At 40.1% G+C, this 17,127-nt stretch overlaps 1 protein-coding gene across 1 annotated transcript in view; it reads left to right on the forward strand.

Moving 5' to 3' along the window:
- COL4A4 (collagen type IV alpha 4 chain) overlaps nucleotides 1-17,127 on the forward strand; it is a 75,065-nt gene that overhangs the window by 39,054 nt on the left and 18,884 nt on the right. Inside the window, exons 19-32 of the mRNA XM_075716141.1 lie at nucleotides 622-786; nucleotides 1,348-1,440; nucleotides 1,778-1,941; nucleotides 4,792-4,864; nucleotides 6,059-6,165; nucleotides 6,620-6,803; nucleotides 7,581-7,649; nucleotides 8,720-8,824; nucleotides 9,342-9,560; nucleotides 10,380-10,541; nucleotides 11,197-11,367; nucleotides 14,592-14,735; nucleotides 15,415-15,522; nucleotides 15,782-15,960. Of these exons, the coding sequence (XP_075572256.1) occupies nucleotides 622-786; nucleotides 1,348-1,440; nucleotides 1,778-1,941; nucleotides 4,792-4,864; nucleotides 6,059-6,165; nucleotides 6,620-6,803; nucleotides 7,581-7,649; nucleotides 8,720-8,824; nucleotides 9,342-9,560; nucleotides 10,380-10,541; nucleotides 11,197-11,367; nucleotides 14,592-14,735; nucleotides 15,415-15,522; nucleotides 15,782-15,960 (1,943 nt within the window). The remainder of the gene's footprint in view (nucleotides 1-621; nucleotides 787-1,347; nucleotides 1,441-1,777; nucleotides 1,942-4,791; nucleotides 4,865-6,058; nucleotides 6,166-6,619; nucleotides 6,804-7,580; nucleotides 7,650-8,719; nucleotides 8,825-9,341; nucleotides 9,561-10,379; nucleotides 10,542-11,196; nucleotides 11,368-14,591; nucleotides 14,736-15,414; nucleotides 15,523-15,781; nucleotides 15,961-17,127) is intronic.

The following is a 17,127-nucleotide window of genomic DNA, read 5'->3' on the forward strand; positions in this document are numbered from 1 at the left end:
AGGTAAAAGAAAACTGTTCTGTGTTCTTGCTTGATGCAAGTCACCAACAGTAAGGATTTGAGCTCCCCAGGGAGTTCAATAAAAATATTAGCTCAGCACTTAGTGTCCAAAAAAGAACCAAAGTGATCCAAACAGAACATTAGGAATTACTAGAAAAGGAAGAGAAGACAAAGCAGAATTCTACCATGCACTGTAAATCCATGGTATGCCTGTATCTAGAGTGCTGTGCTCAAAAATTCTATTCTCCATCTCAGAAAGAGATAAAGGAAGGTGATGAGGATGGTAAGGAACTAGAATAACTGAGATGTCTGGAAAAGAGATAATGGGGACGAGGAAAAGAAGCATTTGAAGGTCTAAAGCAGGAGCCTCTTTTCCTGGGAATCCTGGAAAACCTAAAGATTAGAATCATAGAATCGTTTAGGTTGGAAAAGACCTTTAAGATCATCCAGTCCAACCATTAACCTACACTACCAAGTCCACACTAAATTAAGATTTAAGTCTTTGTTATGTAGAAGCTCTTCTTCAGGACAGTTCTGAATGGTCTGTAATTTCCTTCTTGATATCTTGTAGTAATCGTTACTATGAAGCTGTATGGGCCATATACCATTATTTTCTTTATAGGTCTGCCTGGCCTGCCAGGAATAAGTGGGGCACCAGGACCTCAAGGTTTTCAAGGTGACCCTGGTTTCCCTGGAACAGGTGAATCAATCCCAGGAAGACCTGGATTTCCTGGACCACCAGGCCTACCAGGACAGCCAGGAAGACAAGGTTTACCTGGACTACCCAGTAGGTTCAACAGCAATATATGTGGCAAGAATATCATTCTACGTATTAATAGATTCATTGCTTTTTTTGGTCCTACAAAAACCATACAGGTGAAAAGTGCATTTTGACACATACATCAAACCTTACATGTGATGCAGAAAACACATTTTTGCTATTAGTTGTTGATCAGTTAGATGTCAAGATTTTCATAATTTTCTGGGTGATTTGAACCCACAAAATAACATATGTTGAAAACATTTCTAAAAGTATATCACCTGAAGTTCAAAACACAGCAAACTGGGGAGGAAACCCAAATCAGCATCCTTTAGTAAAGAAACAAGAGTCATAAAGTTCTACAGTGGAAAAAGGGAGAAGCAGTGGCAATGAAAAAACAATGTGTCAACATCAACTCTAGCCAGACTGACTCTTGTAGTATGATCTATTATCAACTACTTGTAAAGCATTTCATAAGATCTCTAGCTTTTCACATGAGGGTTACAAGATAAGGGAGAGAACACGTGACATAAGCTGTGGAAACAGTCAACCTGATTTATACTAGCTGTCCAATTTGGTTTTTCAAAGGTGTAATCTGTACTGACAGAGGGATCCCTGGAGAACCTGGAGCAAAAGGTCAGATAGGCCTTCCAGGAAGAAAAGGTGAAAAAGGAGAAAAGGGTAAGTATGCCTGGATAGCAACAATTTGAATATGAGACCTTTGCCGGATATGTCAGACCTAAATTTGCAAGAAGTTTATGGTAACTTGGAGGCTAAGGCCCATCAAAGTGTTGAGTTAAATGGCCTGTTGGCATTGGGGCTTCTAAGTCAGTAGAATCATGTCAGTGCAGCAGACATTCAGCACTCTAAAAAGAGACTGATATTCTTCACTCCTTTGAAGGCCATAATGAGATAAAATGGTCTGTGCACTACTCACACAGAAAAGAAAAAGGGCAGTGTTATTTTTTGTGTATTAATTTTGTAACTGTTTCAATGTAATTTTGACATATTCACGTAGGAAATCAAGGCCTCTGCTCATGTACTGCTGGTCCTCCTGGTCCCTGTGGTATGCAAGGACCTCCAGGTACTCAAGGAAAGAAAGGACAAATGGGATACCCTGGAAGACATGGAGAAAAGGGTGACCCAGGCTTATCTGGTGCAATGGGATCACCAGGGCTCCCTGTGAGTAGTTTTCATGAGCTTCAGTAAATAAATAACATCGAGTTACCACTTATGCAGGAGGCATTTAAGCAGAGTGGTGGAGCACCTGTGCTGGAAAACTATCTGAAGGTTTTATCTACTTTTGCTTATTACAGTCTTGTTGGAGGATGCATTTTATTAGCTTCTATCTGATTTCCCTTGCAGCAGTGGGCAGAGTTTTACATTGAGGGACAGAATCCCATGCTGTATTTGTGGGGAGGTCAAGAGGCTTAGGAAAGCTGGTAAATGCTCATCTGGTTTTGTTTTGACTTGTTTTTACTTTTAGTTTTGAATACCCATTGTTTCTCTTGAAAACATTGTAGATGCACAGATTGCTCCACTGAAGGCGATTTTTCAGTTATTTCAAAGGAAAGCATTTCCAGCAAAACCTTATGGATTTTATATCAACATCCACCTGAGGGGGGGCAGGGTCTGAAGAAAAAGGAACCCCTGATTTTATTGAGGCATTTAAAATAATTTTCTTTATTCCTTTTTTAGAAATTAATTGAAAAACTTAATTTATTTGATACGCTTAATTTATTTTATGAGGCAGTCTGAACATAATGTAGTCTTTCACTCCCACAGAGTCTGAAAGGCATTGCTGTTTATTAGTGTTTATCCCTTTACTGTTCCATATTACTTTATAATCTTCCATTTTCAGTCACTCCTCAGCCAAAGTTTGTTCTTTGCAAGGATCAGCCACTACAGGCAATGCCTTGTCTCTCTATGACATAGCAATGAAGCTGAAATGGAATAAAAATTTTGCCCTTGATTTAATGGTTCCTAGAAGGAAAAATTACTATAACCATCAAAATAAAGATAATAATTTTCATTTCAAGCTCCTCAAGAGCAGAAACTGAATGAACTTTTTGATAGTAAAGAATCTGAGTACTAGAATCATTTGACATCAGCATACAATGTTCATTTTTTCCTAAGACCAGTTCATTCCAGTGTTAACAAATTTGACATATAGTTTTGCATGGAAAAGCCCCATAAAGATTTTTCATGGCAAGCGGGGGAGGAGGAAGGAAAATAATTAAGAAATATTTAAAAGGTACCTTTAGGTCAGATGTGTATTTCTACTTTACTATTGGATGTCAGCAGGATTAACAAACAAAATAAATTTGAGCTCAAGACCTGTGTGTTTCCTGGGTCAATAATTTACTGGGTGATGCTTGTTGCCTAACTCAGTGAAACTAGCTATTGCTTTTGGAAACGGACTTATTTTCTTTAATGTGCTTCATATAGTTTATCTTATTACCCACAGTGAGCAGTAATTCAACACCACTTAATCTAACTGCTTTAGGAATACATTATAAGATGATTTATTGGACTTGCTGGGATTTTGTTCCACTTGTTCTGATCTGTCATGTGGACTGTACATCCAGGATGCTGCATACCAAAATGATGCCAAATAGAGGGTTTTTTTAGTATACTTTCTTGTGTGTGAGAGCAATTTCTTTGAAAACAGAGGTTGATATGCTTGGCTTTATGACTGTTCCATTATGGGTTTTTTTAGATTTTGTTTTGAATAGCAGAACTCCTTTTCTGTCATTCTAGTTCCAGTGGTTTCATTACAAGCTTTGCATTTGTTTTTATTTTTCTTTTCTTAAAATCCTATTACCCGAGTGGATTATGTGAGATTTTTTCGATCTTATTTTTACTTTTGAAAGTATGCTTTAGCCTTTGTGGTTCTGAAGTAAAGCTTGAAGCCTTGTCCTGAACACTTTAGTGTTCTTAGGTTACTTAAGTGAGAAACAAGGACAAAGTAATTAGTTTGGAAAGAAATAATTCACTTTGATACAGAAGTTCTGTGTTCTAATGGATTTCCTACATCTATATAGTTTTTCCATTTTTCTGGTCTCTTTTCTTCCCAAATATCTCATTCAACTTTTCAAACATTAATAACTGGTCATTTTAACAGTCACTGCTAGTTTCAGATATGCCACATTTTTCAGAAGTCTCCTGCCTGTTTTACAATTGTCATGTTTTACAATCACTTTACAAATTGTATTTCCTCCACCTGTTACTTAGTGAAAGATTTTGAATAACAGAGGAAAAGGGCTAAATAATATCCCAGTTTTTCAACCTTAGTGGCCTTTTACTTCTGTGTAAATTTCATATGGTCATGGTAAAATGTATTTACCCACATGTACTGTTGCAAGAGCAGACCCTCACCAATGATGATATGCACAAACTGCACTCTGCTTGGAAAACTGAGAGCACGAATCAGCATAAAAATACAGAAAAGTACTTCTTTTCCCTTCTAAACCTGTCAAGTCATAGATTCTTCTGACAATACCAGGTACCTAATGAAACATAGATGAAGTTTTTTTGTTGGCAGCTTTGTGGGCTTTCACTCGGCAAAAAAGCATCACTTACCTACTGCCATGTTCTATTCTGGGAGGACAGCCTCTTCCAGCAGTCACCACACTCCAGAGATTCCCTTCCTGTGTAGCCTCAGCAGACTGTGGGTTGAAGTCTGCAATGGGAGGAGTTTGTGAATTGTTTGCATCTTAATATTTTTGCATTTACAGCCACAGCTGTATACAGCCATGGACCCAATCCTTCTAGCATCACAATTTCTTATAGTTGTGTATCTGTGCATTTGGCAGAGTCAGGATGAAAAGGCCAGGTGCCATTCACACACCTTTTTATAGACGTCAAAAGAGATAAGCGTTTCTTTTTGACAAGTTACTTTAATTGGTCTAGTTTGGGGAAACAATGCAAGAGCAAGAGATAGATACCTAATTTCCCCCTCAATTCCCACATTGGTTCCTTGCTGGAGATAGCTGACAACTTTTTTTTTTTTTTTTTTTGGTCCATGATAAGGGAATACCCGGTGCTGCTGGACAACATGGTGAGAAAGGAGAGAAGGGTGATCCAGGAAGAGTTAGAATAAAAGGTAAACACACACTTTATCATTAGCCTTCTTGTTTCCTATACAATGCCTAGGCAATAGTATGAGAAAACCATATTAATCTACTCTTTAATAAAGTCATTAGTTTAGTAAGTTACTGAAGCCTAGAGGTCATGTTGTTTAACAGCTTGTTGTTAATGCTAGCAAATTACTTTTCATGTCATGTGATTGATAATCAGGGTCTTGCAGAGGTCTGTATAGCAAAGACTAAGCAGAATACAAATATTGTGAAAGCATGAAGAAATACATTGTATGGAAGCCACCTCCTGAAGTGTCACATGCCAGTATCCCAGCTGTTATCTCAACTTAAACCACCAACATCCGTCTTGCGAAAAACTCAAAGTCTCAATGGCTATTCAGATTCCTGCTCTTATTTCTAAAAATTACTCTTGACCAGGCATTGAAGAGAAACAATAGGCCACCAGCTACACGACTGAAATTCTTATAATTAAATAGATCAAAACCTCTCCACAGTTACAGTTATGATTTGCAAAAGTAAAAGAAACAGAGAACAAGAAATTACAGCAATCTGATGGCAAAGCTTAGTTAGAAATGCTAAAGTAATTATTCAGAGAAAAGATTGTCCGTCTTATTGTTTGTGAAGAGTTACCTTAGCTTTGGGAGCGTGTGTTTGTTTACAGATGTTGGAGCAGGGAAAAACATTTGCCGTTTATTTGCAAAGGGCTTCTTGACACAGCAAAATGAATCTTTGTGTTAAAGTAGTTTTATTGTCCTTCATGCAAAAATTACATTTTCATAAGTATCAGTGTAGGAGACATCTAGGAGTAAAAAAAGAAAAAAATTAAAAACCTTTTGGGAATATTGATGCAAATATTCTGCATCATATGGCATTGCTATATCCCAATTTCACTGAAAGCAAGGATAAAACTCCAACTGATTTCAATAGCAAAATATTTTCACTCTATATAAATGAAAGCCACATTCTTGTGGTGCCTGTAAACATGTCTTTTACATAGAGACCAAGTTGTTCCTGGAGGTGTTCAACTACATACTGCCTTCCTAAGCCTAAAATACCTCATTAAGGAAATGTGAATTCAAGAACTGGAAATTATCATACAGATATGATGAATGGTTACTCAGCATTTACCTGAGCAAAAATTAAAAAAACCCCAGACTTACTGCAAATATTATACTTCATTTTTTTCAAACTGTTTTAAGGAATAAAAGGTGAAAGAGGTCCTACTGGGGTTCCAGGATTTCCAGGCCAAAGAGGCAATGATGGCAGAGATGGGGAACTAGGATTGCCTGGGGAAAAAGGAGCTGAGGTACTTTTGACTTTCTCAGAATTTTTTTCCATTTCATTTAACATATTGTTGTATGAAAGGGCTAACTATTTAATGAAAAGTACCATTTTATTCCAAATTCCTAGCAGATTAATCACTTTTACCATTTTATGTTAGCCTAGATCAAAAATCATAGTTTTTATCCATTGAAAAATTATTCCCTTGGAAGTATTACTGTTTATTTTGGTGTTCCTGGATATAATTTCTGCATATACTGTGTGCCGATATTATGGGATCAGGAAGAAAAAAAAAACCACAAAACTCTACCTTTTGTTCCCATTGCCTTTGAATATTTAAAACTACTAATATCATCCATGTAGTCGCTTAATTGTGGAAGAGTGGTTTCTCCAGATAATTCTCTAACTTGGCTTTTGATAATCAAATAGAGGAAAGAAACAGGTCTTGTTATTTCTTATCAACAATTTCCTTCTTTTAGGGCAATCCTGGAGTACCACTGCCAGGTGATAAAGGATTCCCTGGGGTCCCAGGAGTTCCTGGGGTAAAAGGACAGGTGGGATTGCCTGGTTTGGGGTTTCCTGGCCCTCCAGGAGTCAGAGGCAGCCCTGGAGACTTTGGTGATACTGGTAATGTTGGGCCACCTGGTCCAAAGGGCCAGAAAGGTAATTTTGAATGTTTACATTAAGAACCAAATAACAAAATACATGTTTGGTAGCATCCATTACAGTTTCATATGTATTATATACAGTGTTATTCATTTGTAGTAAAATTAATTTTGGCAAGCTCAGTGGTCATGTGAAATATGGCCACTGAAAGGTACAATACTGTCAGCATTTAGCAGCAGACACTAGTGAGAATATGAATTCCTAGGGGCCTTAAACCTGCAAAGTGCCACTTGCACACTATCAGAGGAATTATTTTCTGGAGTGACGAGTATTCCCAAGTGGAAGGATTTGCAAGGCAATGCTTTTTTTGCTGAAGGAACAGGAAAATACAACTCATACTTAAGGCTTGGTCTGTTTTTTGGTTATAAAAAAATCCATACCCAAATAAAAAACTCTACACTAATAGCAATATGTATGAACCAGCATGTACATAGAATTGAGATGAAAATATTATTTCTTTCTTGCAACAGAGACTATTGTAAAGATAAATTTCTGCAACAAGTAAAAAAAACCTCTGTCTTTACAGAATACAACTGTATTACAACAATTTGGATCACTACCAATATTCTATACAAAATAAGTGTCAAGAAAAATGTATTTTAAGATTTTCCATCAAACATCAAGTAATATGGAAATAACAATGTGCATAAAGAGTCCCTTCTCTTTACCTTTGCACATCTAGTTGGTTAGTTCCACAGAAATATTACAGTAAATGTTCAGACTCCATTTATTCTAAAATCAAATAGGCCAGTTTCTTTCTCCCTCTTGCTTCAGGTGAAACTATCTGCGTTACATTACCATACCCTGGAAATCCAGGTCCCCCAGGTTTTAAAGGTGTTCAAGGTATGTTTACAGATCGGAGAATTTTTGGGTTTAATTGAAATGGAGTTTTAAGTTGCTAATTAAAAAAAGAAGCTATCCTAAAAAGATACACTGTTCTAGTTTTTCAACAGATACATGTCTCAAGATGTAAAACTGCAAATACACAGGAATATACTCATCTCATAGAATCAAGGGCCAGACAGCAGCAGTTTGCATGATCAAATGGTGTACAGGCTGCCTCCGTAGAAATGACTAAATGAAGGTAGCTTGAAACTCTGTCCTGCCTCAATTAAAATGCATGAGAGATTCTGTAAAATATACAGATGGCTGGAGTCAGATAAGACCTAGAATATGTACATCTGGATACGGGGAAATAAAGGTGCACGAGGCAAAGATATGCTGCAAGTCTGTAATTTCTAAAACTATATTGCTCATGGCAAGTTGCAGTTGAGCCCTAAAATCTAAATACTTACTACCATTACTTCAACTTGTTCAACTTAATTTAAATTCAAGGAACTTATCCAGGAACTGGCAAAATGTTGCTTGTGATCACCTCCAAAACATGTGAAATACCCCAGAGAATCCTGATCAGAACAAATGAAGATACTGGATTTTCAATCTGCTTAATATGGTATTGCACAGCTGCCTGACATCGTTTTTGTGGGTGGTAGCTAAAATTTATACAGACATAAAAGAACAGGGATTAGTGTATTGAGCTCATCTGCACCATTCCAGAAGCAGCATATAGCACAGGAGAATATAAGAATTTGAGTTGACACCTGTCATTCACTAGGTTAATGTTGTTCACGTCCTGTAACATGTTGTAGGATATTTTTTTTTTTTCTAATTTACTCTGGTGATTTACAGTCTGCTGTTCATGGATTAGGGAACAAGTCCATTTAGAAAAACAGCAACCATGCATTTGGTTGTGACTTGGGTGGTGGCTCTTGCCCAGAAATGTTAGAAGCAGATGAAATCCACTTGTCTTCAAAGTACATGAATTTTCAGGGGATAAAGATGCAGTACTGTTTCCTTAGATCACACATTTTAGAGCTCTGTCACTTTTTTACATATTCTCTTTCTGTTTCCAGGACCAAAGGGTTTAAAAGGACTCCCTGGTCATCCTGGACCAAATGGCTTTGATGGGCAAAAAGGCCGTCGAGGCAGGCCAGGAGCAGGAATCCCTGGGCCAGAAGGTGAATTATGCTTTTCTTAATCAGGAGACCTGATGGTCAAGCTGTAATGCATACATGCAGGGTAAGGTAGCTACCATGGTAGAATAGAATAGGAAGCACATTTCTACAAAAGCTAATAGAAGAGGAATCTTTACCAGTTTCCCTTTCTTTCCTCCAGCATTGCAGGTGCTGTAGTAATCTAAAGTTCAGTGTCCAGAGAGGAAATATTCTCAGAAAACTGAGAACAATTAGTATCATTTTAGCAAAGGGATTGAACTGGACAAGAGTGACAGTATACAAGACAGATGCTGCCACAGAAAAAACCACTGTAACTTCCCACAAGAATAATTGCCTCCTTCAATCCTCATGTATCATTAGCTGTAACAGAAACCTGAAATTGAATGTATGATGTTATTTTTCTTTGCAAAGTGATAACTTAATTCTGGTTGAATTTGCATTATAATATTCCACAGTTTGTGGGGGGGACATGACAACTTCTGACTTATGCCCTATTTGAATTTAAAAATTGTATCAACAGGCTTTCGAGGCAAAGCTGGTGATCCTGGTGATGAAGGTGAAAGAGGATCTACTGTTGATGGTAAAAATGGCCCTCCAGGTCCACCTGGCATAGATGGTCAGAAAGGTGTTCCAGGTGATACCACATATGGTCCACCAGGAATCCCAGGCAACCGGGGACTGCCAGGACCCCCTGGTACAAAAGGAGCAAGGGGTGATCCAGGCATTCCTGGGCTTCAAGGTATGAGCCAGTTTTTATGAAGCATTTCTGTGTGTTCAAAGGAGAAAATCTGAGCAAAGTCAGTCCTGATTCAGATAAAACTTACTCTTTCCTGGATCCATTAAGGTGACTGTGAACGGTACACCCTATTTTTATGTTTATATTTATATTTTTACAGTTAAGGTTGATCAGCCACTGAGGAGATCTGCACAGCAGTAAGGGGAAGATGCCTTTACCCAGTCCATGGAGTAACAGTGCAGCTTCCTATTCTTACTGCTGTTACTCGCTGCCTAGTGGCCATCTGTGCTTAGGGCCTCCTGCTCTGCCACACAGATAGTCCCTGCCTCAGGCTGCTTACTCAAATCTGAAAAGACTGGCAAAAGGTGGGAGAACACTCAGGGAGAGAGGGGTGAATTTCTTTGCCCAGAGTTATACAATATAATCCTCAAAATCTTAGGCACTACACTCCTTATTTCTGCAGGGGAGTTCTGCTTCTGTGCAGGGAACACCTATAGAACTGACCCCAGTGCTGTGTAGGTAGTGCAGGCCCGTGAGCTCCTTCCATTCTGCTCCTACACATCAGAAAGTAGCTTTTTGTACCATAAAGTCATCCTCACCTATGAGAGTTGAATTTGTATTTCTTCCTTAAAGAAAGAAGCTCTCCACAACAGCCAATTCTAAATTGCAGAAAAGCATCAGTTTTCACAAACTACGCAAAAACTAGAGGATAAGTAAGATATTACAATAACTGAACATGTAAATTTCAAAGTTACAATTAGGAGTTCTGAGGGATGGTGAGTAATGGAAGTAAAACATCTTACAATGTTTTTTTGTTTCCAGGACAGCCTGGTACCCCAGGAATTCCGGGTGCCAAAGGTTTTAGAGGCCCAGAAGGTGATATAGGAGCACCAGGCTGTCCAGGTTTCCCTGGTCCACCATGTGATACAGGCTTACCAGGGCCACCAGGACTCAGAGGTGTCATGGGCCTGCCAGGACCTCAAGGTACACGACATCCATCAGGTTGCCTCACAGCTCTAAGCTTTGCGCATCTTTTCTAGCAAATTTAATCACATGATTTTTGTGGCTGGCATGGCAAATATTTCCATGGGGGCTGCTCATTAGTGGGGGTGTACATTATGTTTTGCACATTTCCTTAAACTCAAGGAATGTACAGTGTGCATCTCGGGTGTTTCCCAACTTTCCTTCCCTTCCCATACTGCTCCTTAACTGGCCAAATCACAGTGTGTTCACTGTCAAGTAATAAACGGAAGAGTTATCTCTTACTCTGTTGTCCTGAGTAACTTAGCTGAGCTCCTGTCATTACTGTGATACTTTTATCTTCCTTATTCTTAAATGGAAGTGTTACTTAGGGAGAGCTAGAAGACATATATCAAAAGTATTTATGAATTAGTAGGGATTTTTCACAGGGCGCTTCTACTGATATGTCTCTCACTAAAGAAATAGAAGAAAACAAACATTCCAGGTGAAAATCGAGGCAGAGCCAGGACTCCAGCATGGTAGTACAGTTTCCAAGTTATTTTGTCATGTTTGATGATATTCAAATTTATACCAAAATCTATCACTTTCTACTTTTTAGATACATTTGCTGAATGCTTTTCCAGCATTTACATACATAGATTAAAGCTCTTTTTCTCAGGCTTACCAGGCTTTAAAGGTCAGAGGGGAGACAGGGGCCTAGCTGGGCCACCTGGAATCAAAGGTCTCAAAGGCTCTCCTGGCTCGCGAGGTCCCCCAGGTCCTCCAGGCTTCCGAGGACTTCCGGGACTTCCAGGCAATAAAGGACCAGCTGGTTTCCCAGGACAAACAGGTATGTTAAACACCCTGCAAACGACCTCATCTATAACTTCTCTTGTAGAACTGCTGTTGAAGCTAGGAAGTACTTTGCACCCTCCTCCCTTTCCAGCTTCGAGAATAAGACCCCGCAGCAGGGTAGAGGCAATAACAATAGCATCCTTTGTTCTTTCTTTTATAATAAAGACAAAGGGATGGAAATAGTTTGATGCATCTTGGTGCATCCTGGTGCTTTAGTTGTTTTACAACGCTGACATATTTCCATGTATTATCATAGAAGCATAGAATGGTTTGGGTTAGAAGGGACCTTGAAGATCATCTAGTTCAGCCCCCCTGCCCTAGGCAGGGACACTTTCCACTAGACCAGGTTGCTCAAAGCCCCATCCAACCTGGCCTTGACTATTATTTCCTGACTATTTGTAATAAGTTGTTGTTATAATATGCTATAGTAAGAACAATGTACTTTTTATTACATCCACACTGTCTCCCTTTACTGATGCCATCTGTGATTGTATGCTGATGAGTATTCGATTCTTGGAGAAGGAAGGATGGGGCTCAGCAGAACTGTTATCTTGGATTTCCAGAGGGCAGTTTAGGGGACTGTTTTGGGGATTGGTTGACTAAGTCCCTTGGGAGGCAGTCCTGAAGGGCAAAGGAGTCCGGGAAGGCTGGACGTTCTTCAGGAACAAAATCTTAAAGGCACAAGAGCAGGCTGTCCCCATGTGCTGAAAGAGAAGCTGGCAGGGAAGAAGACTGGCCTGCCTGAACAAAGAGCTTTGGCTAGAACTCAGTTAAAAAAAGGAGAGTTTATGACCTTTGGAAGAAGGGGCAGACCACTCAGGAGGACTACAAAGACGTCGTGAGGTTATGCGCAGAGAAAATTAGAAGGGCCAAAGCCCAACTAGAACTTAATGTGGCTACTGCCATAAAAGGCAATAAAAAATGTTTCTATAAATACATTAGCAACAAAAGGAGGGCTAAGGAGAATTTCCATCTTTTACTGGATGTGGGGGGGAACATAGTGGCAAAGGATGAGGAAAAGGCTGAGGTACTTAATGTCTTCTTTGCCTCAGTCCTTAATAGTAAGACCAGCTGTTCTCTGGGTAACCATCCCCCTGAGCTGGAAGACAGGGACGGGGAGCAAAATGAAGCCCCCATAATCCAAGGGGAAATGGTTAGCGACCTGCTACTACACCACTTAAACACACACAAGTCTATGGGGCCAGATGGGATCCACCCAAGGGTACTGAGGGAGCTGACAGAAGTGCTCACCAAGCCACTTTCCATCATTTATCAACAGTCCTGGCTAACCAGGGAAGTCCCTGTTGACTGGAAGTTTGCAAATGTGATGCCGATCCACAAGAAGGGCCGGAAGGAGGGTCTGGGGAACTACAGGCCTATCAGTCTGACCTCTGTGCCAGGGAAGGTCATGGAGCAGATTGCCTTGAGTGCCATCACACGGCACGTACAGGACAACTAGGTATCAGGGCCAGTCAGCATGGGTTTATGAAAGGCAGGTTGTGCTTGACCAACCTGATCTCCTTCTATGACAAGGTGGCCCACTTAGTGGATGAGGGAAAGGCTGTGGATGTTGTCTACCTAGTCTTTAGTAAAGCCTTTGACACCGTTTCCCACAGCATTCTCCTGGAGAAACTGGCTGCTCATGGCTTTGACAGGCATACTCTTGCTGGGTAAAAAACTGGCTGGATGGCCATGCCCAGAGAGTTGTGGTGAATGGAGTTAAATCCAGTTGGCGACCGGTCACGAGTGGTGTTCCCCAGGGCTCTGTTTTGGGGCCAGTCTTGTTTAGCATCTTTATCAGTGATCTGGATGAGGGGATCGAGTAAGTTTGCAGACGACACCAAGTTGGGCAAGCATGTTGATCTGCTTGAGGGTAGGATGGCCCTGCAGAGGGACCTGGACAGGCTGGAGCGATGGGCCGAGGTGGACTGCGTGAGGTTTAACAAGGCCAAGTGCCAGGTCCTGCACTTCAGTCACAACATCCCCATGCAACACTACAGGCTTGGGGAAGAGTGGCTGGAAAGCTGCCTGGGTGAAAAGGACCTGGGGGTGTTGGTTGACAGCCGGCTGAACATGAGCCAGCAGTGTGCCCAGGTGGCCAAGAAGGCCAACAGCATCCTGGCTTGTATCAGGAATAGTGTGGCCAGCAGAAGCGGGGAGGTGATTGTCCCCCTGTACTCAGCATTGGTGAGGCTGCACCTGGAATACTGTGTCCAGTTTTGGGCCCCTCACTACAAGAAAGACATTGAGGTGCTGGAGCGTGTCCAGAGAAGGGCAACGAAGCTGGTGAAGGGTCTGGAGCACAGGCCTTATGAGGAGCGGCTGAGGGAACTGGGATTGTTTAGCTTGGAGAAGAGGAGGCTGAGGGGAGACCTTATTGCTCTCTATAATTACCTGAAAGGAGATTGCAGCAAGGTGGGTATCAGTCTCTTTTCCCAAATAATAAGCAATAGGACAAGAGGAAATGGACTCAAGTTGCTCCAGGAGAGGTTTAGATTGGATATTAGGAAAAATTTCTTCACAGAAAGAGTAGTCAAGCACTGGAACAGGCTACCCAGGGAAGTGGTTGAGTCCCCATCCCTGGAGGTATTTAAAAGACGTATAGATGTGGTGCTTAGGGACATGGTTTAGTGGTGGACTTGCAATGTTAGGTTAACAGTTGGACTTGATCTTAAAGGTCTTTTCTAACCTAAACGATTCTATGATTCTATTCTATGAGTAAGTGGAGAAATAGCTTTGCATTATGTCTAATACTTATAAAAATGTGACCTTGGTCCCAAATCAGCACTGGCTAATGGGCAAAAGTTCTGAGGAACTATAGCAAAATCCTGTTTTCCTCTGTCATCTGGACAGTAGGAGTCGTGATTTCCAGTAGCCACACGCAAAATCTGGTGGTGTCTTAGGCTATGCATTGTATTTAAGATGTGTTGGGGATAACTGCTTTACTACTAAGTGTAGCCTAAAAGTCCAGGGGGTGGCAGCAGGGAGGGGGAAGATGTTTGCTTCAAGGCAATCTGGATTTCAAGACAAGTCTGATCATGGTATGAAGCCATGCTCCACCTATTGGTTCTCTAGCTTTCTAGAGAAACCTCAGAAGTTTAGCCGATTTCCTAAGGAGTCCTTCTAAACTTCCTGCCTTTTGCTTTATACTCTTCCTTAGAATATGACAGCAACAGCATAGCAGACTGAATATGTAAATAAAGCATTTAATATTACCAGGAAGCAAAGGGATTCAAGGACCCCAAGGATTCCCAGGACTCCCAGGAACACAAGGCCCAATGGGAATCTCCGGTGTAAAAGGTGAAGAAGGAAAAATGGGTCCACCTGGGCCTAATGGAGAATGTGGGGATATGGGAATAAAAGGTTTGTAAAAATCCGCTTCACTCTGTAGTTATGTTACTGCTATGTTTAGTTTTGTTACTACTGTGTTTGGAATATATTTACCTTTTCTTCTTGTTGTAAGGGTATATTCACTTCTGTTTTCAGAGATACTTAATACTAAATCCAGTTATCTCACAAATGCATAATGAAAAATAACTAAAGAAAAATCAGTTCCACTCAGATCAATATGTGCATTTACCACTAAATCAGAGTAAGATAACTTATTCAAACAAACCTTGAATTTTGTCCTGTATACATCTGAAACTTTAGATTTTTCAAGTTTTCTATCATACTGTCTGTGTTCTTCAATCTATGTAAAGCATACAGGAAATAATCTCTCTAAATATTAATATAGGAAAGAGAATAACCATCTCCAAGGTGCAGTCACAGACAGTACACTGTGGAGTGGACAATACAATTGCCATTTTTCATATTCCAGACAGGCAGGGAGTAAGTCTGATTTAACATCACCTGGGTTACTACTGAATTAACTAAAAAGCAAGAGAAGGATAATAAATACTGTTAGCAGTGAGCTGGCTGAAACAACTGAGAACTGCATTAGTATTTGAAGGCTTTCTGTTAGGGAAGTTTTAACTAAAATTAATTTTCAGGACAGGTCACTCATGAGGATTTACTTACATTCCATATGTTTGGTTCAAAGGTGAAAGAGGGCCTCCAGGAGACAGTGGCTGCATTAACATCCGTCTTGAGAAAGGACAAAAGGGGGAACCAGGGTTTCCTGGTGAGACTGGATTTAGAGGTGAAAGAGGTAAGTTCATGAAATAAAGCCCTGCATACACTCACATTCATCTGATATAAATCACTGGTGTTTTTCACAGGTTTGGACTCACAGCTGCAGTAACATTCAGCAACCTTATTGTGTTTATAGATTCTTAAACTAGCAGGCTAGTTTCTTTGGACAATTACTAAGCAATACACAAAGTGTGAAAGCACAGCCATGTTCAAAATAAGTGTCAAATAACGGCTTGACTATATTGGTCATTATCTTGTTCTGCAATTAACTTCAGGTGAAAAAGGCAATACTGGTTTCAGAGGCACCCCAGGATTTCCAGGGAAGAATGGTGTCCCAGGACTGCCAGGTGACCATGGTGACACTGGACTGATGGGGTTTCCAGGACCACGGGGTTTCCCAGGACCAAAGGGCTTTAAAGGAATTACGGGGTTTCAAGGACAACGAGGTGACCAGGTAAACAAAGTGGTAGTGAAATGTCCTGCACTCTGCAGTTATCTCCTGCCTTCAAGAGATACGATAAAGTGTACTTCTGTTGTACTTACCCATTAGATGTTCCTCCTGAGAAGAGACTGTCGGTATAATAGGAAAGGTAAATTCCTTAATGCAACACTTCAATGCTTTGATTACATTTTAGCAGGGACTGTAGTCACAAGTCAACAAAGGGCCTCTCCCCTCTCCTAGCTGCATGTTGTGATTTTGTTATATTGCCACTTGGTGGAAGTCCAGGCTACGCTGCACTAATTAGGGGGGCAAAAAATGGATGCACAATCAAGTCTAACATTATACCTAAGAACAGCTTGACAATCACTTACTGCAGAGATCATAACATAGCAGCAGTACAAGTATGAAATTAATATATAGCTGCTTCTTCATGTCTTGTTATGTGGAGCAGCCAAACCCATTAGACAAGACAAACCAAGTCTTCTGTGCCCGTACCAACAACTTGCACCAAACAGAACCCAGGCAAGCAATATTGCTCAAGAACAAATATACAAAACCGCACATATATCAGATATGGATATAAGATAAAATCCTTCACTGGCTTGTATGCTAGGTAGACAGGCAGTGAGATTGCATGAAGCATAAAGCACAGTTGTTTTTTGGTAGAGGGACATATCTTTGCCTGGCTTGTCTTTTATTATATTTCCTTGAAGAGATCATCTGTGGTTTGCTGATTATAGGTCATTATTCAAAAGGAAAAATAGAGAAATCTTTACATTTTTACTGTTACATCACAACATATTTCTGGTTAATGTTTATAGTAAATTTTGGGTAACATACAGCAATATTTGGTACATTTCTATGGTACCTTTTAAATCAAATTACTCAAGCCATCTGTGAGGAATTTAAGCTGTTCAAGCCAAGAGTTAGCATAAACTACAAAAGCACACATTCAAAATGATGAGCAAGTCTAATCTGCAGTTTCTTGGAAGTGTTAGTGGTCAGTGTCAGACACGTAACAAAGACAGCATGCTTTTCTGTTGAGCTTAAGATACAGTTTTGCTATTCATACTGATTGCTCATCTGTTTACCACCATAAGAGAACCAAATGCTCTTATAGATCATTCCTGCTACACATATCATATGTCAAACATTTTTATTTTGTTTTTTAAAAAAAAA

The sequence above is a fragment of the Pelecanus crispus genome, chromosome 9, assembly GCF_030463565.1.
Source record: "Pelecanus crispus isolate bPelCri1 chromosome 9, bPelCri1.pri, whole genome shotgun sequence".
In the NCBI taxonomy this organism is placed as follows: Eukaryota; Metazoa; Chordata; class Aves; order Pelecaniformes; family Pelecanidae; genus Pelecanus; species Pelecanus crispus.